Below are 27,102 nucleotides of genomic sequence, written 5' to 3' on the forward strand. Positions count from 1 at the left end.
AATCAGAAACAAAGTTTAATAGCATAGCCCTTAAATGATCATATAAACTATAAAACTATACGTTCTTGTCAAGAAAAACTGCTACTTTACCCTTTGAGCTCTTTAACTTTCTACTGTCCTTCTACTTTCTACAGGACTGCAGGACGTATCCAACTATGTCCCTTTTCATGGCCTGAACAACCGAACAGAGGAACCCGGGGGCGAATCTGAGCTGCAGCCCCCCCCTCCGATCCCCCTCTTCCACCCACTCTCTCATCACTTCAACACACCACACATGCCAGCTTCTTCATATTTAATCTGGAACTGTAGAGCTCTGTCTCCCAAAAGCATCTTCAGGCTGAGAATCATTAAAATTATTTTACAAACATCTGTCATAAAGCGGTGTCTCCCTAAAGCATCGTAGCTTAGAACTGATCGCAGGTCACCGAGTGCCTCCCACGCACTCGTTTGGCTATCAGCGATCTGAAGAAGCTCCGAAACCTGCAGGGGGAACCACAAATCATTATTGTTTTTGTTTTTTAAGTATGTACGCCTTCCTCAAAGAGTGCAGGAGCTAGACGCTGGAACTGCAGCTGTGACTCCGTGGAGCTCGATGAAGTCTTGTGGTCGCAGCGAGGTCACCGTTTGTCTTTTACTGCAAACTTTACCGCGTCGAGAGGAACACGCACAATGGTTTGAATCACATGAAATCTCTGTTGTCTCACAAAATGAGACCAGATGAGAGGAAGACGAGATGCAAGGAGACAATAATAGGACACAAAAAGTGAGGTGAGAAACTAAAATAAGAGGAGTCAAGAATATCTGATTATTTAAACTTCTTTCAGTGCTTCAGCTCATTTCTTTTCTTTCGCTGCTGTTTCTTTATACCGGCAGTTCCCAACCTTTTTCTTTCACTGACGCCTTTTCAATCGAGTAAACAGTGCATAACAATAACAGTAGAGAACAGCTGATAAACTGCACAATGAACCCAAACAGTGAACACAATAACTGCAGGAAGTTTGTATAAAATGAGTGATTTGGATGAATTCTGAGCAGATTATTTCCTGTTTATTTGATCAGTTTCTTGATATTTTTAGGAACTTTTTATACCATACCTACAGATTCAGTGTTTTCTCCTTTTGCCTTACATTGATAGTGACAGCTGAAGAGTGACAGGAAGTGGGCGATACAGCAGAGACAGGAGCACCAGGTGAGCTACCAGGAGACGTTTTCTTCACAGAAATGAACAGAATGCTGAGATATAGACCTACTCTGTATATTTTTAAGGTTTTCTTTCACCCTTTAGAATCAAGAAGGCCTACCGACCTCCCGTGAACTTTTGGCGAACCCTAGTGGGGGTCCCGACCCCCAGCTTGGGAACCACTGGTCTATGCATTGCTTCTTAAAATGTACCCGTAAAACACTTTGAACTGCATTTGCTTCACAAATTCACTCCTAATTAAAATGAGACAAAGACAATATGAGATAAGAAGAGAGATGAAAAGATGATGCAAGAAAAAAACAAACAAAACAATGAATAAATAAATAAATAAACAACAGTAGTGTAATGTTAATGCTGCTGACCTCTGACCTCCAGGCTGCATCTCATCAATATTCAGCTGTGCAGGGAACGTTGTTAGTTTGATTACTCCACATAAACCTCAGATATGAACACACACTGCCTCCCTCTCTGTGGCTTACATGTAAACACACACACACACACACACACACACACACACACACACACACACACACACACACACACACACACACATACACAGGGACTGTAAGGATTAATGGCCCTTCATCCACTCTCCCATCATTATCTGTATTCACCAGCAGTATCATCCATCACTGCCGGATGGCCTGCAGCGCCATCTGCCTGCCACCCGACATTAATGCAACCCTCCTGGTCAGCGTTGGGGGCGTACTGGTTGCTTTCTGTGCTGAGCCACCAGGGGGCCCTCAAACAAAGAAACCCAGAGTCCTCTTATTTGTAAATAGCCTGTAAGAAATATGAATCTTTATATATATATGTATGCATGTATATATACTTAATTTCTAAGCAACATTAAGATACAAAGATACATAGTGTGTCGGTTGGTCAGCTGTGTGAGTCCATTCAGACATTATATTGACGAAAATACACATGAGTCCATGACGTAAAGGCTCAATAATCATCTTCACAAACATAATCCATGTTTCCAAGTATTGAAGGAATTAATCAACCTGTATCTTAAAAGTAATTGTCTCCATATTTTAAACAGTAGTCACAATATCTATCCAGTCGGCCTTTGAGGTTTGATCTGTTCCCATTTTCATGTTACAGCTTTCTTGCTGGCTGCTAATCGTATATTTAGTAGATGTTTGTCTTGCACCAGTAAAATAAACCAAATATGTTCCGCACTGCTCGTATTACAAGAAATGTTAATCTCATTCTGTTTGTGCTGCATTTTATTAAGAAAAAAAGACTGCTGAGCAAATGTTTTACCCTGGGTTATTTTCTATTGGTCAGTCAACCACTTCATGGTCTCTAGAGTGGCGGTTCCCAACCTGGGGGTCGGGACCTTCATTAAGGGTCGCCAAAGGCTTCATGGTGGGGTCACAAGGCCTTCTTGATTTTAAGGCGTGCTAGAAAACTTAAAAAATACACACGGTAGGCCCATATCTTAGCATTTTTGTGCAGAAAATTAAAGTAAAGTAAATTGTTTAATAGAACAATAGCCAAGTGTCAGGGAGCAGAAAACACTGAAGCCTATGAGCCTATTAGGTCTGTATGATTGTTAAACATTTTTAAAAATCACAATACAGACAAATATATTGTATATAAAGCTCCATTAACAGGAAATAATCTGCTCAAAATTCATCCAAATCACTCGTTTTACACAAACTTTGTGCTGTTACTGAGTTCATTGTTTGGGTTCATTGTACAGTTTTAATATAATATGAAATAATCATATATATATATATATATATATATGTCACTGAGTCAGTTTAATAAATGATAGAAAATGGGTCCCTGAAGGAAAAAGGAGCCACTGCTTTAGAGGATGAATGGAGATTTCCTCTATTAGTTTGGCATTTTGTGTATTTGTAGAAATGTCTCTGGATAGATAAATACATGTGATTTATCCTCGTGGGGAAATTAAAATGTCACCACACAAACGAACCACAGGGTCCAAAAAACAACCAATAATGCAAAAACAAATGTCAAACACAAGTACAAACAAAAACAAGAGTTCCCTTTTAAACACGTGTGCACATTTTTCTCTCTACAGCTGCTGATAGATGGAATCAAACACACACTCATGTTCCCCTCAGGATGATTTGTTAATGGACAGCATTTATATGATGCTTTTATCCAGAGTGCTTTACAATGCCTCTCTCTCTCTCTCTCTCTCTCTCTCTCTCTCTCTCTCTCTCTCTCTCTCTCTCTCTCACACACACACACACACACACACACACACACACCAGAGTTATTACAGGTTTGGATTTTTCACTAGTTTTTATTTTTGTTTTTAATTCAGTTTTGTTTCAGTTTGTTTCCAGAGTGTGTTTTCTCTTGTTTTAGTTGAATTTTCTTGGTCACCAGCTTCGATTATTACCACAGACGTGATGAGGAATCTGTCTGAATTTGAAGCGAGGACGGAGCCTTTGAGAACTTTAAGGTTGAAGGAGCGACAGTCGTCTGACGGAGGACTTAATAAACTTGTTCTTAACTCACAAAGCTGTCTGGGAGAAAGCCAGCGAGAACCGCTTCCACTCCCAACACCTCATTAAATGTGAGCTATAAAATAGTTCTGAGCAAATTAAAGCAGGTGGTGGAGGAAGTATCCAGAAGTACTGATACCAATTAGGAAAATATACTGAAAGTATTAAAGGTGTAAAAATGTTCCCTCCTGTGATTGTTGTTCTGTTAGATATGATATTATTAGATTATTATGACTCATGCATTAATGTAAAAGCTCATTTTGAACAATTTGGTATCAGACTGCAACTAATTAACTCATCTGCTGATTATTTTATCCATCAATCCATCAATCGTTTGGTTTGTAAGAGTTCTTAAAATATAATTTATATCATCATCTGTACGTGTTTGAACTGTTGGAAGGTTTAAAATATGGTTTTTATAACAAAACATCATGTTTTATGAGCTCTTTGTGTGCAAAAAAAGTAATTGTAAAGTGACTAATGTTGTACTAAATTACATGATTTTTTTTATCAACTAACTATACTGGAAAATAGTCCTGAGATAACTTTAGTTGTGAATTGAACTGAAATATCCATAAAATATGTCTGACTGATAGAAAAAAGTCCATTAAGTAAAAAAAGGTGGGGAATCTACCTGCAGTAGATTTATATATATCTGTAGGTACATGTGCAGGATTTATAGATGTTATACCTGTTAAAGCTGTTAGAATATAACATATCTAATTTATATTACAGTGGGTGTTTTATTGTGAGAGGGTTGTTCCCACTGTAAAATCCAAAACACTGACAGTATTTATAACGGACAGAGCTTTCGGGTCTGTGAAGTCTTAAACCTGCATTCTCTGTAACGACCAGCAGGGGGCAGCTCCATTACCATTCAGTCTTATGGAGAAATGAGTTGACTTCTCAGTTGATTTATGAGCTCAGTAAACAGTTTCCTGATGAGTTTATGGTCTCAGTCTCTAGTTTCAGTCATCTTCCATACAGCATGATGTTCATTTAGTAACTGATGGTCCCATTTAGAGTAAAACAGACCATAAAGCAGGGTATGCTTTAGGGGTGGGGCTACCTTGTGATTGACAGCTCATTCTCAGTGAGTCCGTCCAGCTCAACACACCAAACTCAGATCAAACTGTCAAACTACACAGTGCTGATCAGATATGGATCCAGATTCTGTTACTGCGTTCACAAACAGATTTTAACTGTTTATCTGGAATACGAGAGCTCGTGTGTGACCACAGTACGTCGCCTCCGCTGGCTCCGACAAACCGCCACGGCTACAACCACAACACCAAAACCCAAGGCTTCAAAGCGGTACCGATGGGCGACGTCAGGATCAGTTCACACTCCAAAATAACCCCGATGACATCACTATGAAGTCATCAGGGTCATTGTCCCTCCTCAGTGGATTGCACCTTTAATATCTGACCACTTTGGATCAACTGTAACACAGTTTCTATGAAAACATACAGAAACATATTCTGTATCTTTGAATTTAGTTTAGAAAAATATGAAGTTTCCACTGACATTTGTGGTCAATGATATAAATATTTGATTAAAAAAATATTATTATTCAGAAATATTATTAAATTGCAGATTAAACTCAAAGTAAACCAATAAAATGTGAACCTGCAGTCGAGCAGAAACACATGAATGAATAAACCCATTTACAGAAATATTATAAGAACACAGTGTTTTTATTACTTTTGTCTCCTTATAAGGAATGAAAACAGAAATCAGCTGTTTTGGGATGTTGGAGGCTGATCCAGGTATAGCCCCTCTGATATTAAAATGCCACAGACTAATTTATAGTTGTCATCATCGGTGCTCATAAAGTGGTGTTATGGGCTGAGCGGAGGAGGAGCGGGTGGGGCCTGGGCTGGGAACACAGAGGCAGACTGTGGTCACTGACCGGAGACTCTACTGGCTTTTATTCCACTCAAATCAGACCGCATGTCTGACCCAGGGGTCCGCCTGCTGCCCGGAGCGAACTGCACTCGGTCCCCCGATATTTGACAGATGGATGCTGAGCTGTCGTGAGGGGAGGAGGATGAAAAAATCGGCTGATATATTTTTTGGCATTTTCGCTCATAGCCTATTTATGGGAGGCAGCGGCGGCTTGGCCCTTTCTTTATTATAGGAACGAGATCTCCGCGGTTAGCTATGTGAAGAGCAGATCGCCTAATAATTCTCGTTTCGCGATCCTGAGGAATAATTATGAACAACGCGCAAGATATGTCGCCCGATTTCGTGTTGATGCGCCTGGTTTCCGCGGCCGAGGATGACCGCTTGGACGCAGAAAACGGGAATCTGCCGCCGGGAGGAGTGGTGGCAGGGCTGGGGAAGGAGGTCCTGGCTCACAGCGGCGTCAAAGCGGGGTTGGATATCAGCCGAGATCCGACGGCGGGCCTCGAGCATCCCAGCAACCGTCTGAACAAAGCGCAGCCGAGCGGCGAGGGCACGGCTGCACCTGACACCGGGGGGACGGAGAGCCGAGCCCCGCTGTCCGCGCCTCCTCCGCCGCAGAGCCCCATGGAGGCCCAGGGCTTCGACTTCGCTCCCAGCCCCGGCCTACGGCCTCAGCTGCTGGTCTTCTCCAATATAATGCGGAACGGAGAGGGGATTTTAGAATTAGACCGACGGAATCAGCCGAGGGATGCTCTGGGTTTGGACCAGAGCCCGGGGTCTGGCTGCTCCGGCCCGACTGTCAATAACAACACCCTGAGTCCGGGAGACGTCCAGCAGCAGCAGAACCTGCTGGACCGGACATGGGGAGCGCATCCGCCGGTAACCGCGGACATGCAGGGAGCTGCGGAGCTGTGCCGCCGACATCGACTCATCACTACCCCGCCCGAGTGGCCCTTGTTGTCGGAGAGATCCAACCCTCTCACCGTGATTGACTCTAAATGGGGATGCGCCACCAGGGACCGAGAGGGAGCCGTGTTTGAGCTGGCCCGACGGTTCGGGGAGCTGGGGGTCGGTGCGGTACCCAAGATGCTGTTCAAAGCAGGGGAGCTCCCGCAGTGTTCGTGTCAGGGCGCACACGGGCCGGCAGGAGGGGGAGTAGAGCCCGGGGATGACCCGACAGAGACCAGCGATGCATTGTTGGTCCTGGAGGGGCTGGGGAGCGGGGATGTTGCCGGCCTGGGCATGGACGAGTGCCCGGAGGGTGAGACGGATGATGAGAACGGACGCCGCGAGTATTTGCTCAACAGGAAAAGGGAAATAGTTCAGAAAATGTCCGGGACTTTCTCCATCAGCAGCTTCCAAGCGGAGCTGAGGAGGCAGGTGGAGGGGATGGCCCCGGCGGCGACCGAGGCGGCGGCAGCAGCGCACCTTGGCGCGCAGGTGTGCAGCCTCCACGGGAACTTAGCCAGCCGCCTCTCGCAGGTAAGCTCCGGGGATTCAGAGGCTGTCGCCCAGGTTGCAACCATGTCACCGTCACCTACACCGGTCCAGAACTCCCCTTGGACCACAAGCCCAAACCCGAGCCAGGCGTCGACACCCAGAAGGCGGCCGGAGCGGTGCGCCAGTGCGCCGCGGACTCCCACAGGATGGGCCGCGGGTGCGGAAAAGACCCTCAAAGTTCCGGGGAAGTCCAAAAAGGGCTCGTTAAAGATCCGCCTGAGTAAACTGTTCCGGACTAAAAGCTGCAGCGGCTCCAATCACCTGCTGGACAAGAGGCCCTCAGTGACCTACTCAGTATCTTCTGCCGGGAGTCTGGTGGACATGGCGAGCAGCGCAGGTCCGGAGCAGGATGCGGACAGGTGAGCAGCTCTACGGGGCCCTGAATGGTCCAACAGTCATTCATAAGATCAAAGCAATCTTCATGGATGGCACATGGACAATCAGGAGATTCATTCAGTTTCCTCTGTTGGGTTTAGACTTTTAACAACAAGTTGCACATAAAATGAAATAATCTGTTTTCAGGAAGTTTCAGGACAAAAATTGGATCAATATGTTAAAAAGAAGGAACACATTCAGAGTCACTGTTTTGTGTCCTGATGGAGATTCATTCAGAGTCCAGACATGTTGATTCCTCTCCAAGTTTTCTCCCATTCTGCTGCTTAATAAGCTGGGCAGTCATTGTTCTCTCATGGTTTGACTTCCCTCCTTCAGCTGGCTGGTTCCTTCTCTCAGACATTCAGGAACTTTTCACTGCTGCATGTCATTAGAAAGCAAAGAGATTTCTTTTTCAAACCTTTGTGGCCTGTCACCCTCTATCCAACTCACTGCTTAGTCATTATTCACAGCAGCACACTGAAGGAAGGCTGTGATTAAAAAAACATAGCTTCAGAAGTCTTGACTGCCAGAGCTAAGAGCATCAAACAGAAAAACTTTATAAAAAAAAAAAGCTGCAGGACCCAAAACTGCAGACACACTCACACTCACACTGAAAAGTTAATTTTCTGAACCTCTGCAGCTTCTAATGCTTTCGTTTTCTGCACTTCTTTAACTCTCCTCTCATGTTCTTCTCCTTCTTCTGCCTGTCTTGATGTGTGTCCTGCAGCCACAGCCAGCCCAGACTGACCAGGGCCCACAGTGCCTTCTCTCCCGCCTCCCTCTCTGCCTCCCTCTCTGCTTTCACTGGTAAGGGCTGTTCCGACGCTTTAGGTTGCAACTCCTCAGAAAGGCTTTATTTTCTGGGGGAAAAAGCCCCCCCGACACTTCACTCAGCACGCAGGACTCCAGTCCAAACTCTGCAACTGAAGATTATTTTCAGTATCCATTAATGTGCTGTTGATTAATTTAATATAAAAAATGACAGAAAATAGTGAAAACTGATTATTCCTTAAAGCCAAGGTAAAATTAAAAATACATTTTCTATCGCTCAACTTATGAAATTGTATTTTAATCAGGTTTATGGTCAATTAAGGCAGTGGTTCCCAACCTGGGGGCTGTGACCCCCACTAGGGGTTGATAAAGCTTCATGAGGGGTTGTGAAGCCTTCTTGATTTATCAAATATACATAGCAAGCCTTTAACTCAGTATATTTCTAATAGAACAAAGTGTCAGGGAAAAGAAAACACTGAATTTGTCCAAAAAGAAGCCTGTTAAGTGTAAAAAAAAATACATGAAACAAACAGAGAAATGTATAAAAAGTTCCCTAAACAGGAAATAATCCGCTCAAAATTCATCAAAATCACTCATTTTACACAAACTTGATGCGTTCACAGTTTGAATTCATTGTACAGTTTTTAATATAATATGAAATATCCATAAAATATGTCGTCAGTTTATTGAATGATAAAAAATGGGTCCCTTAAGGGAAAAGGTTGGGAACTACTGAATTAAAGTAAAGTGACTTCAGGCAGGTCAAACAAATCTCTCAAAAATCCTGTTATTTTTTGGGTTAAGTCAAATTTAATTTTGACGGTTTGTTAAAGTCTAAAATGAGTTTACTTTAAAATCAAAGAATAGATAATGAAGACACCAATTATTCCAGTTTGTGACAGTGTTTGTAGACACATTTCGGTCTGTATGAAGTATTAAAGTGTGAATAAGTAATTTGTATAATCTTCAACCATCAACCATTCAACCACATTTATAGTGTTTCACTATTATGCACCTACATGTTACATTTGATATTAAAGAAACAGTGCAGCCTTTTGGGAAATAGACTTATTTGCTCTCCTGCTGAGAGTTAGATGATTGATTATCAGTTAGAAGATTGATGCCACTCTCATGTCTGTTAAATATGAAGCTGGAGCCGGGGGATTGTTTGCTTAGCTTATGTAACATGTTGTATTGGACGGTTCAGTAAAACAAGTGATTTGGATAAATTTTGAGCTCATTTTTGAATCAGAGATGAGTTTTCTTGATATATTATATTATAACTTTTTATATAATTATCAACATTTCAAAATACATAACACGTATTTAAAGATGTTAACCAATCATAAAAACTGTTTCTAGCTCTTTGCTTTGGTTTTAACTGCAAACTTTTGTAATGCAGGATGAGGCTGTTTATCAGAGAGTGAATATAACTTTTAAGTTTTATTACCTTTTTACTCTAAATAGGACCATCAGTTACTAAATGAACATCATGCTGTATGGAAGAAGACTGAAACTAGAGACTGAGACCAGAAACTCATCAGGAAACTGTTTACTGAGCTCATAAATCAACTGAGAAGTCGACTCATTTCTCCATAAGACTCAATACTATGAGACTTCTTTCTTCACAGCCAGTGGAGCTGCCCCCTGCTGTCCATTAGAAAGAATGCAGGTTTAAGATCACTTCTGTGTTGGCTTCACTTCACAGACACGGAAGCTAATAAGCATTTCCCCCAAAATGTTGAACTACTAATTTTAAAGTTCTTATATTAAAAAATAAGACAATTAATTAAAAAAAAAAAAAAAACTTCACATTTCTGAATCTGCAACCTTTAACTGTTTGTACCAGTCAGAGTCTGTAACTGGTGCAGCAGATAAGATAAGACAGGATTTAGCACAAAAGGCCTTTAGGTAAGAAGGGTGAGGAGGACTGTAGCTCGGCTGGCAAAAAATGATTCAGCTGACTTTATAAGAATCTGCCCACACCCACCGCAGGGGCTCAGAAGTAGATTCTGCTGTCCCACATTGCTCGTGGGTTTTCAGTTTGGCTAAATCCACTTTCTTGAATATGATGATTTTTGTAGTTAATGAACACATGCTTCTGCACAGGGCTAACTACCAATTAGACAGAAACATTAAAGCTGCACCATGCAGGCAACATTTCACATCGGTGGCCCCACAGGAGCGAAGATGGGTTGTTTGAAATCTTGGGGACTTAAAATAAATATAATAAAATTAAAAAAGGAAGGAAGTCCGCTCGTGTTTACCAAACCCAGCCGGTTCTGTGATGTTTCACAACCAAAAAAAAGATGATAGAAGAGGAGATCTAAAGTGGGTGAGTTCGGCTTTCTCTGCTGTTTAGGAGGCGGTGGGGGATTTGGCTGCTGCGTTTGAATTTGTTTCTTTCCCTGCCAGTAACCGTCCCCAACTGCAGAATTTCACTTTGGTAAACAGTGAATCTGCAGCGTCTCAATTAGCGGGGATGGGATGTTCTTCTTTATTGCAGTGATTTAGGCTGATTAGCTCGGTGTAATTTTCCATAAACATCCTGCCTGGTTGCAGCTTTCCTGGCACTCTGCAGCACAGACAAAAAACACAACACGCAAATTACAGACACACAAACCGAGAGAGCCTGTTTGTTTCACCTTCTTTCACTTCCTTCCTTTCTCTTTTCTCCTTCTGCTTCTCGTCTGACCTCAGGTGAGACTGTTTCCCTGGTGGATGTGGATATTTCACGGCGAGGGGCGAACACGCCACACCCTCCCACGCCTCCCCCTCCTCCACGTCGAAGTCTCAGTTTGTTAGGTACTTTTCTCTTCTTCCCGTCTACTTCTGTTTCTCTCCTCATCTCATTCAATCAAACAGACACACACACACACACACACACACAAATGGAAGATGGTGAATATGGTAGCGAGGAAGCAGTTCTAAGCTTTACAGAGTGCTTTACTTTACTCTTTATACCTTTAAATGAAGAGGAAGCAATGGCAGTTTCTCTTGATATTTCTGTCTCCGTCAAATACTTCCTGATAAATTTTGTTTTCTGTCGTACATTTTCTGGAAATAGACACAGACGCATTTTTGTAATCTGCTGTAATCTGATTGGAGAAGCTTTGAAAGGTCAGCTGCAAACTACAGATTTAATTTGAAATCTGAGTGCAATGACTCAATCGATGGAAAAACAGTTTTCTTCCTTCGCACAAGGAAAACAATCTGTACCAGAGTTTAAAAAACAACAACTTTTATGTTCTTGTTGCTTTTTAAGGGGCATAGTTTTGTTTTTGTTTTGTTGCAGTGATTTTATTTTATTTATTAAGGTCGTTTCAAAGCAGTTAAGATTAAATCTGATTCTTTTTTGGTCGCCAAATGCACTAAAACCGCCCAATCAGACCAATAAGAGACTGATCCTGAGTTTTTAACAAGAAATCAGTTGTAAACTATGTGAAATGTAAAGATTACATTCCTAAATCTGACTTTTGTCCCCCTATTTCTAAAATCATGGCCATTCTTTGACCTTTCAAATGAATATTTTTGCTCCGAGCCTTTTCTGACCCACATATGCAGCAGACTTAAAGGTCCAGTGTTTCACATTTAAGAGGATCTATGGGCAGAAATGGAAACTAATATTTATAGGTAAATATAAATATTAGGTACATTTATTAGGGCCTTATTGCATTTTCACGGGTGGTGTGGCCACTGTAGTTTCCCCTGCAGGCTTTGAACACGAGAGTGAGGCGAGGGAGTTGCAATGAGCTGCCACTAAATCCTACACACTGGTCCTTGAAGCATCCTTTAAAAGATAAGGTTGACAGTATTACAGACGACGTGTTAGTCCCTCACTTCATGCTCAAACAGCTGCTCACTGTAGTTTTTAAACAATTGTAACAGGAGGAAGTAGTGCATTTGTTTGGGACTATTTTCAGCGGCGAATTAATCTACATTTGGTGCTTTAGTGAGTGTTTGGTGCAGCGAGACGGTGTGTGTGTGTGTGTGTGTGTGTGTGTGTGTGGGATTGAGTCAAAATAAACTACAGTGTGTGTGTTCATGGTAATGAAGGAACATGTCACCCAGTGTGACTCACTGATGTGTTTTTAATAGTTTTTGGACAATGACGGAGCTCTGTGGCTCAGAGGAAGAAGATAAATCCGGCTTTGATACACAATACTTGTTAGTGGATACATTCATTGTTAGTTTGAGTCTTTTTGGGGGGATTTGTTGGACAGAGATACCAAGTAAATCCACAAAATATTAAAAGAAAAGGGGAAGTCTTTTAATTTGGTGGACTGAGGCTTTCTGACTGATGGTGCTGAACGCTATCCTCCCTTTGTCTTACCTTTCTTTTTCCCTCACCCTCTCTCTCTTCCTCCTCTTCTTGTCGTGACACTTTATTTCTTTCTTTCTCCCTTTCCTCCCTCACTGACTTTGCCCTCCTCTCCTGCCCTTGTTTCCTTTCCTTCCTTCCTTCCTTCCTTCCTTCCTTCCCTCCTCGCTCTCTCCTTTTCCTTCCTGTCCTTCCTCCAGATGACATAGCCGGGCCTCAGCCTGGGCCTTTCCTAGTGAGTGTTATGGGCGCCTCCCTGCAGTCCCTCCCCCTGCCTCTCCCTCCTCCTCCTCCTCCCTCCCACGCCACCATCCAGCACAGTCTCAGCCTCAATGGTAAGACGGTGTCGGTGAATCTACTCGCTTTGCCTCCTGGCACTAAACAGGAAGTGAGAGCTGCCGAGGAGCGAACGAAGCAAAAAAACATGAATTAATTAATTCGGTTTTATTTGTATTGCACCAAATAATAACAGAAGTTATTTCAGGACACTTTTTTGAATAAATCAGGTCTACATCGTAATAGAATTAATAATTAATTAATAAGCAATGGGCTGATGGGAAAAGTGGTCCTAATTTAGTGAAGCTTTAGTTCTCATACATTCATTATTTATAGTTTTATAAGCTGCTGTCAACTGAAATTTTAAATCTTTTTTTGTTAAGAAATCAAGTTTGTTAAGTTTTTATTTAAGGGAAAAATACAAATTTGACATTTTCTGTATGTTGTCAGCCATGATAGCGCCCTCTACATGTCATTGCAGTACTGTATGTGTGTGGGCTTGCACTCAAAATAAATTGTAATATCATTTAATTTATGATTTGACATAGTGGCCAAACTGTGTTTTTACAGCAATGGTTTCCATCATGACCTTACATTGTGAAAGCAGCGGCTGTAATATGGTTATAAATAAGTTAGTGGAGGGCTAAACTGGAAGTTGCAGGTGGAAGCCTCTGGTGCGCTGGTTCTATGGGCTGCACCATGTGGAAGAAATGATCAGAATCAGATCCAGAAATGTGTCTTTTTTTGCGCCGCTGAGCAGCTTCAATAGGAATAAACGGAGCCCCGCCTCCAACGCTATATCCAGTCCTTGCTTCACAAACAAGTGAACCCGCTGGGGTTTCTCTTAGCAAGCAAGCTAGGCTAACTCGCCTCCACTTTCTGAGTAGAATATAAACTCACCAGCATGATGGATCCTTCCAGGGGCAGACAGCCTAAATATTTAATGGCTGGAAAAAAAATTGTACTTGTAACAAACTTTTGATCTCCATCAGTGATCGGTCTTCTAGCACTAGTTGTCACTCATCAGCTTACTCAGAGGCTCCAGTCTTAGATGCTTCCCAAATACTTAAAAAGTAATAAAAATTAATAAAAACAAATATAGAAAAATTTGCAGATTTTTTTTATATTAGCATTCACTTAAAGTTTCAGTTCAGCTTTGAAAATGCTTCACGTAGCACCTTTAATTTCTCTTGACATTCTTTTCCTGGTTTAGACGCCTTCCTCCGGGCACTTCCTCATTCGTCCCCATCGCCGGCTGATGCTCAACCCCCTTCCAGACAGGCCCCGCCCCCCATGCTGTGCGCCCTGCGGCGGTCTGAGGCCAGCAACTTCACCGCCAGTCTGAGAGAGCTCGAGAAGGTAACACTCACATTGGAGAGAAAAGATGATCAGAGAAAAAGGAAATGGATTCTGATGAGTGTATCCTCTGAGATCAGTGTGTTGTGGGTCTCCATCCTTGCATCCAAGCATCGTGACAGTTAAAAAAACAGTTAAAAGAGAAACTGAGAGCGGCAGTGAAGCTGGTTCTCACGAGGTTACTGAAGGTTTTGTTGGTTTCTCTTCAGTGTGGCTGGTACTGGGGTCCCATGAACTGGGAGGACGCAGAGATGAAGCTGAAGGGGAAACCGGACGGATCCTTCCTGGTCCGAGACAGCTCGGACCCCCGATACATCCTGAGCCTCAGCTTCAGGTCGCAGGGAGTCACACACCACACACGCATGGAGCACTACCGAGGTGAGACACACACTCAAACACGCACAAACATTTGTACACTAACTCTAACAATGCACTTGTGAATGAAACAAACATATTCCCTTTAAAAACTGAAGCTGTGATGAGACAAAGTAGGCTTTCACATACAGAGAATTTGGGTAAAAACGTGCGTACAAAAACCAAATATGTATAAAAAAGAGAATTCGAGTTGGTATTTAAGTACTACAAAAGTCATCAATCATAAATATATCATAATATAATAAATGTTAAATATATCTGTTTTAAAACAGTTCTCCAGTGACTAAAATAAAGAGGATGAAATGTGCAAAATATTGACTAAAGAATGTTTAAATCTTCAGGTATGAAGATCATATTTAGTGTTTGAAAATAATAACCCAAGACTTGTGTTTATGTAACGCTGCTATGAGATGAATGTGCACACGTGCCGTCATCAATTACAGCTGCGAGTGCAGAGTCATAAATCTTGGGCTGCAGACGCTCGCAGACATGTGCAGATGACAAATATTACATCACCCTAACTCTTCTGGTTATAAGGAAGGTGTAATTATAGCTTAACCCAAACCATTATAGCTATATACCTTAACCTTACCCTGACCTAAACCCAATTATAAAACGTAACCCTGAAACCGAGGACCGGACGCAATGTCCTCATTGTCCTCAATGTCCTCACAAGGATAGAAGTACAAGTGTGCTTTCTCACACACACACACACACACACACACACACACACACACACACACACACACACACACACACACACACCAACAAGCAATAAGCTATGTGTGAAGGAACAACAACACACACACACACACACACACACACACACAACACACACACACGCCTACAGAAACAGCATCCATACACTGGTCATTCAACACAAACCACATGTATGATGGCACACGAGCATTTGACTGAAGAATCCATAGTTTCATGGTGATTTTGTCCTTTGGCAGAGGACGCAGGCGTGTAGAGAAACATCTTAAAATATAAATAACATTGACTGTCTTCTTCCAGAGCTTTCAGGCGCTTCTCACGGTCTTCCTCAGTGGATGGAGTTCACTGTCATTCTTTCTAGTACATCTTAAAGCTCCAGTGTGTAACATTTAGGAGGATCTATTGGCAGAAATTAAATATATTATTCACAGGTATGTTTTCATACGCAAGGCGAGGGCGTTGCAATCAGTAACTACACTGCTAGATGTCACTAAATCCTACATACTAAACCTCTACAAATTAATTTTTTAGTCAACTAATGACTAATGTCAAGGCAGGTCAACATGAAGTGAAAATGTTTGACTGCTGTTTAAAGACAAACTTGAAAAACGGTGAAACCCTCCTTTAATGTACAAAGACAAGACAAAGAAACTGAGTTAACTGTCTGAGATCTGAGAGCTTGAGATGAAGACAAACACGCACTCACACAGCCGGTATGTTACTAACAGCTACGGCCGTCTGTACTGTCGGTTTGTGATGAATGAAACACAACAAAACAGCCACATACGTGCTAATAAAGTGGCAAAAGATTCACTTTGTGTTCAATCTGAACTTACCGGAAGACAATGTTTTTGTTATTATCTTGAATTAATACTTTTGATTACATAAAGAAGCTTTTAAAGACACAACATCGCTCCTACAACAGTTAAAACAGTGAACTTATAAGCATTTATATTATTTTATGGCAATAGCTAAATACTGTTACATTTTATAAATCATTCACTCGTTAACAATAACATATAACATAACAATCGGACAACAATAAACAGCTGCACGAGCCATATTAAACAAAAACATAAAGAAACAGAGCACAAATAAATCTGGAATAAATCCAAACACGTCCTAATAGAGATCCAATAAGATCACACCACAGTGCTGAAGCATGAATAACTCACATAACACCACATGCATATTTGCACACACGCCACATGTGGGACAAACTAACAAGGTGACTCATGGAAGATACATGCAGGCAGACACACACACAGACATGCATACATAAATGGGGGGCTCTACATTAATGAGTCACCATTATGAAGCTATGGAGTCATGCCTGGAAACACATTCATTATTCAGACGTTCAGACCCCGACTGACACAACACATTCACATCAGCACAATCGTGTGTGCATGAACGCATCGTGGCCTGGCATGAATCGAGGGCAGAAAGGCTCTCAGATGTAAACAAGCACTGAGCAGTCAACAGGAAATCACACACACACACACACACACACACACACACACACACACACACCAACTTATGCAGATGTGTCTATTCACTCTGCATGTGTGCAGTCACAGATTGGATGGTTGTAGAGGAGGCGGTGCTTCTTTTCCAGCCGATAATTACCTGCTACTCACAAGATATTGTGGTTGTGTAGTTTATTCACACCTGAGGGTGAGAGGGGCTGAATGTGTGGTGAGCAAAGATGGAGGATTTAATATTCAAACCAAATCTAACTGACATCACTATTGTTTACAACAACAACAACAACAACAACAACAACAACAACAACAACAACAACAACAGTTCTAACTCTTTACATTTTCGTGTATTTTTTCCAGTAAAATACAAATACTCACACACATACTTTAGCTTTCATAGAACATAAAGACTTTATTAGAATATTATTATTATTATGGACTGATTAATTTATCGGATATAACTTAATTATTGGGGTAATTAATAATAATATCAATGTCACATCATTGCCTGATTGGCCTGGGGCGATATGAAACTTTCAGGTCACGATTATCTTGGACAGAATTATTGTGATAATCTAAATATTCTTTATACTTGGCACTAAAAACATACTGGAACTACTTATATTATAAGAAACACATATATTTATCTCCCTGTTCTTTAGTTTGGAATCTATACTATTTCCACACATCCAGCCTGATTTTTTATTTTTTTGTGGGGGGGAGACAACGGACAGGTTTTGAATGATTGGAAAGATTTGGGCTCCTTCTTGTCCCCTTGTTCAAAATAAATCCGAAAATCAATAAAGGACTGAACTGCATGTAGGAATATTCACATTTATCACAATAATAGAAATTCAGCAGAAATTCATGATCTGTGATAATATTGTATATGATAATGTATCTCCCCTTATAATTATTGAGCATCCCTAAGGGTTTCTGTGCAAATTACAGGCTTTTATTTTGAAGTCTTGTATTAAACTTTCATTATTGGGCAGTTTTTAGCCACATTAGGCATTGTGGCTCTACAGTTGGTGTCTATGGGATGGATTGCCATGAACTTTAATGTGATTATTCAAGTCCCTACAGGATGAATGTGGGGGTAGATCTGTTTTCACTGCCCGGCCAATCAGAATTAAAGGTCCATGTGTGACATTTAGGAGCTTCTATTGGCAGAAATTGATTATAATATTAACAGCTATTAGGGATGAGTGAGTACACTACTATATAATAGTACTATACACTATCTGTATCTGTTAAACCAACAAAATTATCTGTATTCATATCCGTACTCTGAGTGAAGCTAAATTAAAGTTGTTAATCTAAGTCTGAAATTGATATCGGTTGATACTGATGTTGCTATATTTATAAGAAAAATATGTACAGAATTTAGTTTCAGAGCAATGTTTTTAATCACAAGAGAATGATTAACAGAAGTTTTCTTTATAAAACTTGCTATACCAGTACGGTTATTGACACATTTTACTCATTTAGTACTTGTACTCTCTACCAGATACTCATTTAATTTGTGTGAAATAACCTCAAATGAGCAATTATTGTGTTTTTGTGACCTGAGAATGAACCGTTTTTATCTACAGGCACTGTGGCGTCTTCCATAGAGTCGGTTCAGTTAGTTGCAATCTGAAACTTCACTGGTAGATGCCACTAAACCCGACACACTGGTTCTTCATCAGGTCATGTGAGCAAGAGTAGTTAAAGAGGCTCTGCAAAAAAAACACCAAAGAGGGTCTCAATGTGAAATGTGGAGGCTGAAGGAGGCAGCTAACTTAGTCTCACATGTTTACTGTAATTATACAAATGTTTCATAATTAATGTTGGTTATGATTTATAGATGATAAAATGCTAGATGTGATATATATAAAGAAAAAACATTTCCCTCCACCTCCAGGGACGTTCAGCTTGTGGTGCCACCCGAAGTTTGAGGACCGTTGCCACTCGGTGGTGGAGTTCATCGAGCGAGCCATCATGCACTCCAAGAATGGCAAATTCCTCTACTTCCTCCGCTCCAGAGTCCCAGGTAAAATATAGGTCATATATCCACACGCAGCCCGAGACGATCAAAAATGGATGTGAGCTGCCACTTAGTGAGAAGAGCAGAGGAATGTATAGACTGTATGTATGTCTGCAGTCAGTGCATGATGTGTGTGTTCTTGTATTTACAGCGAACAAAACAAAAACCTTCCCCGCAGAATAAAAGCCTTTTAATTGGCTTGGTGCTTTGGTTTCAGATTTGAATGACAATTAGGTTAAATTAGATTTAAACTGAGGATTAAAATGAAACGCAGTGTAATATTTTGCTAAAGGCCGTAAGAACAAACTACTTTAATGATGCTTTTATATCACTTTAATCCTCATTGCGTAAAAGATAAGCCCCCTGATTTTGTTATAACACCTGATGCAACAGAATCAGTGAGTGAGCTGAGGATACATTTGGGAGGTGGAGGAACAAGTTGTTGGAAACTGTTTGGAAAAGGGCAAGCACTTAAACTCTGCAGGTGATTGGATGAACCAGCTGTCTATCACCATCTATCACTAGTGGTTTTATGTAGTTGTCTCGCTTGTCTGTGGGCCAGTACTGATGGCAAAATCTGCACCTCTTCTGTGGCTAATGTTGATTACGTAATGATCCTTAACTCCCTAAAGTCAAGCAGCACAAGTTAAGTGACAATGTGCAAAAGAAAAAATAATATTGCAGCATACATTAAGAGGCCCCCCTCTTCTTCAGACACCACTGATTTCAACCAATCAGACAAAAACAAAAACATCTTTTCAGTGTTGTTCTTTGCTCTTCTTGCAATGGTGAAATAATCCAGTTCTGATATAACCGATGCCAGCAGCATCTACACTAACCTCTTTAGCAGCCGCAATCATTGTTTATGAGCAAACAGTCTCTTCTAACACACGTGGTAAGATTGTCCTCCCGCCCACTGATTGAATGGTTTCGAAACTCAGCTGAGCTCAGTTAGGAGTTTTAGGGAGAATATACCAACCCTACCAAGTGTATCTCCTTTTTAATTTAATTACATTTTAACAGGACAATGACAATACACATGACACAGCATAAAACAGCAACGTTTATTTAGTTATAAACACATCAATGAGCCACACTTTACAATCAGGGCTCTTACAGTCACCGCTGGTCTCCTCACAGGAGGGTCAAGTACAACAAGAAAGTGCAATATTCTGAAAATATTTCCATTACTAACATACATACTTATCTTAGAATTACAATTGTGTTTTTATTTTAATTGTACATGAAGGGGAGTTTAAATTGATATGATACAACTAGAAAAACAACGAGGTGGACGGAGGGCTGGAAATGGCCCCCAGGGTGCGAGACCCCCTGATTACAATGAACACACACACTGTCAATTATTTTGACTCAGTCTTACATACACCGTCCCACTGGCCCAAATACTCACTAGAGCACCAAATGTGGATTAATCCACAGCTGAAAATAGTCCCCAACAAATGCACCATTTCCTCCTGTTTGTGCAACGTTTCATAAAAAACTGCAGCGAGCAGAGACATTTAAAAAAAGATTCACTGAGGAACTAACACATTGTTGGTTTGCTCTTTTCATTGGATTTGTTGACAACAACAAAAATATACAATAAAGTATATAAAGATGATGTTAAATGTGTGTGTGTGTGTGTGTGTGTGTGTGTGTGTTGCAGGGCTTCCTCCCACCCCGGTTCAGCTGCTGTATCCTGTATCTCGCTTCAGCAACGTGAAGTCACTACAACATCTCTGTCGCTTCTGCATCCGACAAATAGTCCGCATCGACCACATCCAGGAGCTTCCACTGCCCAGGTACTCCGCTCCTATAGAGTCATGTGATCATTTAAACATCCACCTGCTGAAACAGAGACTTCTTTGCTGTTTAAATCCACTGTGCTCTTGCTTGTTTGATTGTGAGATTAAACATTAGGCTCCTTGCACACAGATCTGGACAAATTCAAGCACATGAATCGGTTAGAGAAGGATGGAGACACACAACTGTGGGCTTGTTGTTGTGCTCAAAATGACCCTCAGGAGAATTTGTTTGTACCTAACCAAGAAAATAAAACAGCCAGTTCTTGTGACATTTTTCAAAGCCTGTCAGGAAGCTGCCTGAGGATTTCACAGTGTGTTGTCCAGACCTCCGTGATTTTAATGATATCGTGGTGCAGCTATTCATAATTAGCCCCATGCTAATACTTTAACGTATGCTGAGTGATGCAGATTCAACTGTCAACTGTGTGCATGTACTAATACAACGAACACAGGCACACGCTTGGCTGACCAATGTTTTTTCTCTCTCAGACCACTAATATCCTACCTGAGTAAGTTTTATTACTACGACCCCGAGGAGGAGATGTACCTGTCAATCAAGAGCATCCGGAGGGTGGTGGGAGCAGAGCAGGAGGCTGAGTCGCAGACGTAGCAGCAGAGATCTTCTCAGCTCAAGTGAGTAGGGAATATTTTTAGACAGTTTCTCCTGGGAGACATTCACAGTGTTGAACTTGGTTGTTCACACGCAAACACAGAGCTATAGAGAGAAGTTCAAACATGGCATGAAGTGGGGGTGAAGGTTGCATTTAGCTACGCAGCCCCTCCCAAATCCAACGTGGAAAAGGTGTGAAGGTAGGGGGGTTTCTGAAGCTATTAGACCATCCAACATCCAAGTTATGAGGGAGTAAACTGGCGCCTTAAAGAGATTTTATATATATGAAATTCACTTGCCACTTGATGTCACACTAGAGCACCAGCATCTCAGACCCAAATAATGGGACAGAAATTAAATAAAAATCACCAAAGCTAGGCTGGTTGAAATAAATCCTTAATTCAATGAGTAAGTGAAAATATTCCAGAAAAGGGCTGCAAAGACGTTCTTTCTGCCACTGACAGACTCAGGTTGTTATTGTCAGTGTCTGACAGCATAATGGAAAGGATCCCTACAGAGATAGACCTTTAGTTCAACCACAAACAGCCGTAATATCACTATCACTCTCCACCAGACTCCAGAGACAAAAACACTCATTTTACCGTAACTTAATTCAAAGTGGACAGAAACAAAATAAAAGGGTTAGGGTTAGTTCTCTCTGTTAGTCTTTCCAACATCGACATAAATGATTCACAGACGTAGATGATAAAAACATCGGTACAACACAGGCAGAGGGAGTGAGACACCACGACTCCACTAAATCTTTATATAGATAATAATTGTTTACAGTTTTGATCCATTTGTTACTCGTAAAAACCTTAAAGGATCCTTAGGACAGCCAAGAAACTCCATCTATAGTAAAAAAAACAACACATAAATAGATAAATTATTACATAGGCTCCACAAAACATCCAATATTTATCTAAAAATGAACTAAAACATGGACTGTAGTGTACTGAACTCTGAAGCCTCGACTTTAAAATTAGATGCTCAGTAAGTTGAATTTCAAGAGAGTTGGTTCAAATATTCATTGTTGTTTTTTTTTACAGTGCTTTACAATATTTTCTGAATTTGAAGCACACATCACGTTTCTTATTAAACGTTTTAAGGGCTGTACTATTATTAACAACATGAATGTCCACTTGCATAACCTTTAACACGTGTTGAGGAGGTGAAAAAGAGTCCGGGTGTATTATCTAATATATCTGATAACATGTGAATGCAGCTTTATTCTAACTTACAACCTGTATCTCTGCCTAGGTTTTCTGTATGGAGGACTGATCTGTTCTGGTCTGCCAGCATCAGCCAGTCAGAGTCCCTGGAAATCTCTGTGTCCAGATGGACTTGGATGGACCCGCCTCTCTCTTGATTTGGACTAACAAAAAGAGGGACCAGTGGGAAAACTGTCAATGAGAAGTTCAGACGCAGAGGACTCAGCCTCGTCTTCTGAGGGACTGCAGAGATGTTGGTTTGAAACAAAAGGAAAACGTGAATAATGAACTTGATTTGAACGTGCTGAACCGGACGTTTAAAAACACAATGCACTGGTCAATTTGTACAACTGTTGTTTGCTGCCGTTTCCTTGTTTTTCCTTCCAGTCTGTTAAAATGAGGGTTTTTTGGATTTAAAGTTGCCCTCAGGACAGATATACACACAGAGGCAGGGCGTCCGACCATTCAAACAGTCTGCATTGCAGGAGATATTACTGATTTCCTATCCCAGAATGCCTCTTGACAACCTTTAGATAAAGGTTTGATGGTGTCTCCTGTCAGATCTGTACTGAGCATGTGCAACTCAACTGAGATACAAAGGAAACAGGATGTCTCACTCGTTAGCTACTTCAATTATCAGCTCTGTAAGGGCGGATTCACGGAATCACGTGGTGGCAGAAATATATGCTGATTTAACTGCAAACAATCACATAACAATATTCGCTTGTAACAAAAAACCCAAATGAAGATATTTGAACTCATTGAACGTTATATTATTATGGCAGTGAAGCACTGACCAGAAACATCTAAAGTTGGCATTCCTAAATCTTCAGACCTTGGTGTAAAATGTGGCCATAACATCATTAAACTATGTGTGTTCATTTCTGTCTTTTAAAGCGTTATTGTGAAAAATGTATCAGAATTTCTGTGTCATTTGACACCAAACTGCGGTAGATCCGCCCCTGCAGCTCTGGAGCTAATATTAATAACTTAACAGAGAATTTGGCACCACTTTTTATAACCTTATCTTAGTTATCTAAAAAATGTGCTTGTTGTTGCTACATGTGTACAGATGAGATGTACATAGAAGGCCGGAGGTATACGTGCTTTAAACTCGATATTTAGAGAGCACGGCTGCCGATGGCTGATATATAATGCTGATATCAAAACAAAGAAAACTCATGTATAATTTTATTCTATTCTAAAGGTAATTCAGGCGTATGTTTACAGCAGGATGCATGAGAGTTACAGTACAGGTAATTGTCCTGATGAATCGTCTGACCTATGATTGTGTGGCTATGATAACTGCCTCCCGTATCGTTTGGACCGCAGTGTGAACAAGTGGTTAAAGCCACCATATCATCAGACTGCGTCAAGAAGACGTTTTAAAAAGTCTTAATCAAGTCATTCTGAATTAAACACGAGCTAATGTTGGAAGTAGCTGACGAGTGAGTCATCTTGTTTCCTTTTCATCTCTGCTGAGAGTTGCACATGTGCAGTACCGATCGGGCCGGAGTTGTGTCCGACACTTATAGCACAACATGTCCTGGAGCTGCATTGCATTCTTCGCCTACTGAGGCTCCTGTTGGTATATAATTTGATATCTGTTGCTCTGACATGACAAGATTTCACCTGTTTACATTTGAACAGGTATTCACAGGAACATGGAGTAAAAACCAAAGATAAAAAAATATCTATCAGAAATGCAATTTACAATACGAACCGCTGATTTTAACAGAGTTACAGAGTTTTATTCCAGATAGCTCACTGGAATTAAAGAACAATGCACAAAGGGAGCCTCTCTTTAATGTTAAAGGGACAGTTCAAAATAAAAAAAACATATTCTTCCTCTTACCTGTAGTGCTGTTTATCCACCTGGATTGTTTTGGGTTGAGTTGTAGAGTTTTGGAGATATAAATGTCGGCCTTTTCTCCACTATGAGAACAGTTTCATGTAGGAACGATTTTTTGCTTCCTACATGAAACTGCTCACAACAAGGTCTGTGGATGAACTTGAGTAACTGGGTCATGATTTCTGGAAAGAGACATCGCTGTTGAGTCTTTCAAATGTATTTTTTCTGGCGCTTTGAGCACCACAAGCTGAGTGCCATCTGGTTCCATTATATTGGAGAGAAGGCAAACATCTCTACGGCCAGTATCTCCGAAAAACACCCCTGATCTAGATCAGTGGCTCGGGACCCCCACTAGGGGACGCCAAAACTTTTTGGGGTGTTGTGACGCCTTTTTGAATTCAAAAAGTGTAAGAAAACGAATTAAAAATATACACAGCAGGCCTATAGCTCAGCATTTAGGTTACTTCTGTGAAGAAATGTGAATGTAAATTCTTTAATAGAACAATGGCCAAGTGCCTGGGACAAGAAAACACAAAATTTGTCTAAAAAGAAGCTTAGTAAGTCTGTATGATTCTTAAAAAAGATACATATATATATATATATATATATATATATATATAGTTTGGGTTCATTGTACAGTTTGAATATAACATGAAATATCTATCAAATATGTCAGTTTACTAAATGAACCGTCCCTGAAGGAAAAAGCTCGGGACCCAGTGATCTAGATGGATAAATAACAGGTATGTTTTAGATTTTGTGGTGAACTGTCCCTTTAAGATGACCACATGTTTAAAGCACTGACGTCTTAGACAATAAAAAACAACAGAAGAGAGAAAACTAACGTGGAGTTTATTCGCATTAGCATAATGAATTTGTTATTCGTTACTGTGCTGGGAGTTTATGAGCCCAGATGTCTCTTCTTTGTTCTTTTTTTTTACCCACAATGCCCTGTCAAAGTGTGTATATCTGCCACGACTCGTCTCTACCTGTCAGTTTTGTTGAAATGCCCAGGTGTGTTTTGCTCATTCTATTTCTCAGAACCCTGAAGCTGGCGACTGGCTCAGCGTTTTCAGTAAAAAAAAGAAGAAAAAATAAACTTGTGGTGTGTGTGGCATCATTTGTTGAAAAAAATCTTTGTTATATTTTAATAATAATAATAATAATAATAATAATAATAATAATAAGTGTTGTGTTAACTGTTCAGTTAGTTACATGAAGGTCTTGCTTGTTCCGGGTTGGGAACCGCTGCCGTAGAAGACTTTAGATGACTGTAGATAAACGTCTTATTCTGAAGGTAAAAAAAACTAATCGATTCTTATTTTTAGTTGATTATACACTTATAAAAACATAGTTATGAATATTATATTCACTTTCTGCCTAAATGTTTCACACTGGACCTTTAAGAAGCTGAAAACAACAATTTTTTTGTGGCATTTTCCCATAAAAAATAACTTAAAAAAACAATTAACTGATTATCAGAGTGTTGGCCAATTAATTTTCTGCCAATGGACTCGATCAATTAACTGAATAATCATTTCAGATCTTGTATGTTTCATGTTTACTTTACAGGCAAGTGAACACCCATTAGCAGCCGACATGGAGATGGATGTGCGACATTACGAATGCAGATATTTAACACTGTAAAGACGCTTCACAGTTTCTGGTTTAGGTTTCACGGCACAGAAAGTGTTTAATTTTTTATCAGCAGCCATTCAGTTGGAAATGTTTAAGGCTGAAAACTCTCCAGATAATGCTTTGGCTCACTCATGAAGCCTGTTAAGTGGAAAAAAAGTGAGATATCTTAGTTAAATTATGCAGCTCTTTTCTCTCTGAGGCTCTCCACAGAGGTGCCTGGGGAGAAGGTGATAGACAGTATCTGCATCCTCCACCGCCAACTGCAGCACACTTGAGGTGGAGAGGGAGAAAGTGCTCGAGCTAAAAGCAGGACTCTGGTTTCCTAAGCACTTTAAATTAAAAAAAAAGCCCTCGCAGTGATGCAGGGAGAGGATGGAGAGAAACAGAGACGACTGTGAATAAGGTCAAGTGCACTCTTTGGGAAAAAAGCCTATATGAAAAGGGCCGCATGCATTGTGGATGTGAAAGGAGTCAGAGGGAGTGAGCCAATGAGAAGGAGGGACGGCTCATCGTAGCCTACATGTTGGCTGAAAGTGCTGCGGGCCAGTTCAGCGGATGTTGACGGCAGATGGGACTGACAGCCACGACTGGAACATTTCCTCTACAGGGTGAAAGGCCTGCAGTGGCAGAGCTGGTCGTTTTCTCGTTGGGTTGTGGCCAAACGCCAAAACCAGACGAGTGCCGAGTCTTCAGTGTTCAAGTCTGGTCCGAGTCCAAGACACCAGATTGACTAAACAGACGGTTTTCAGTTAATATTGACATTTTTAAGGTTTGTTCTTTGGATTATGTTGCGATCAGGGTTGGTAATCCGATACAATTACACTAATTACCTGTTACAATATTAAGGTATTAATTACTTCTGGATTACCTCAGCACCAAATATGTAAATAAAAACAAGAGGAAAATAAATATGAATAAGAAGTATTGATGAAAGTTTGTGTATTCTTTAAGACAACAGAAGCACCAACAATGTGTTTTTTAAAGAAAAAACTGGTATATTTTAATGTAAATGTAAATAAAGTAATAGATTACAGTTACCTTTTTGGGGTATTCTGATTAAGTAACATGTAATCTGTTACTCTCCAAGCCTGGTTGTGACCAAAAATGAGTCTTATCATCCAGTCGGTGTTGTCTCTGTATCAGGTAGGTCTGTAGTCTCTTTACATTATAAACGGTCCTGATAT

General features: G+C 40.8%; 1 protein-coding gene across 3 annotated transcripts; it reads left to right on the forward strand.

Moving 5' to 3' along the window:
- Positions 1-5,375: 5,375 nt before the first annotated feature.
- On the forward strand, positions 5,376-25,379 carry socs7 (suppressor of cytokine signaling 7). 3 transcript variants are annotated; one of them, XM_051385417.1, is made up of 10 exons: positions 5,376-7,457; positions 8,201-8,280; positions 10,945-11,049; positions 12,766-12,900; positions 14,055-14,200; positions 14,407-14,575; positions 18,680-18,808; positions 20,469-20,604; positions 21,097-21,240; positions 22,478-25,379. In XM_051385417.1, exons 1-9 carry the CDS (start codon positions 5,908-5,910, stop codon positions 21,215-21,217), a joined length of 2,571 nt encoding a protein of 856 aa, XP_051241377.1. In that variant the 5' UTR covers positions 5,376-5,907; the 3' UTR covers positions 21,218-21,240; positions 22,478-25,379. The 3 variants fall into 3 exon arrangements, with proteins under 3 accessions (XP_051241377.1, XP_051241378.1, XP_051241379.1); XM_051385418.1 differs by lacking the exon at positions 12,766-12,900; XM_051385419.1 differs by lacking the exons at positions 10,945-11,049; positions 12,766-12,900.
- The last annotated feature ends 1,723 nt before the right edge of the window (positions 25,380-27,102 follow it).

Source organism: Dicentrarchus labrax, unplaced genomic scaffold (assembly GCF_905237075.1).
Source record: "Dicentrarchus labrax unplaced genomic scaffold, dlabrax2021, whole genome shotgun sequence".
Classification (NCBI taxonomy): Eukaryota; Metazoa; Chordata; class Actinopteri; family Moronidae; genus Dicentrarchus; species Dicentrarchus labrax.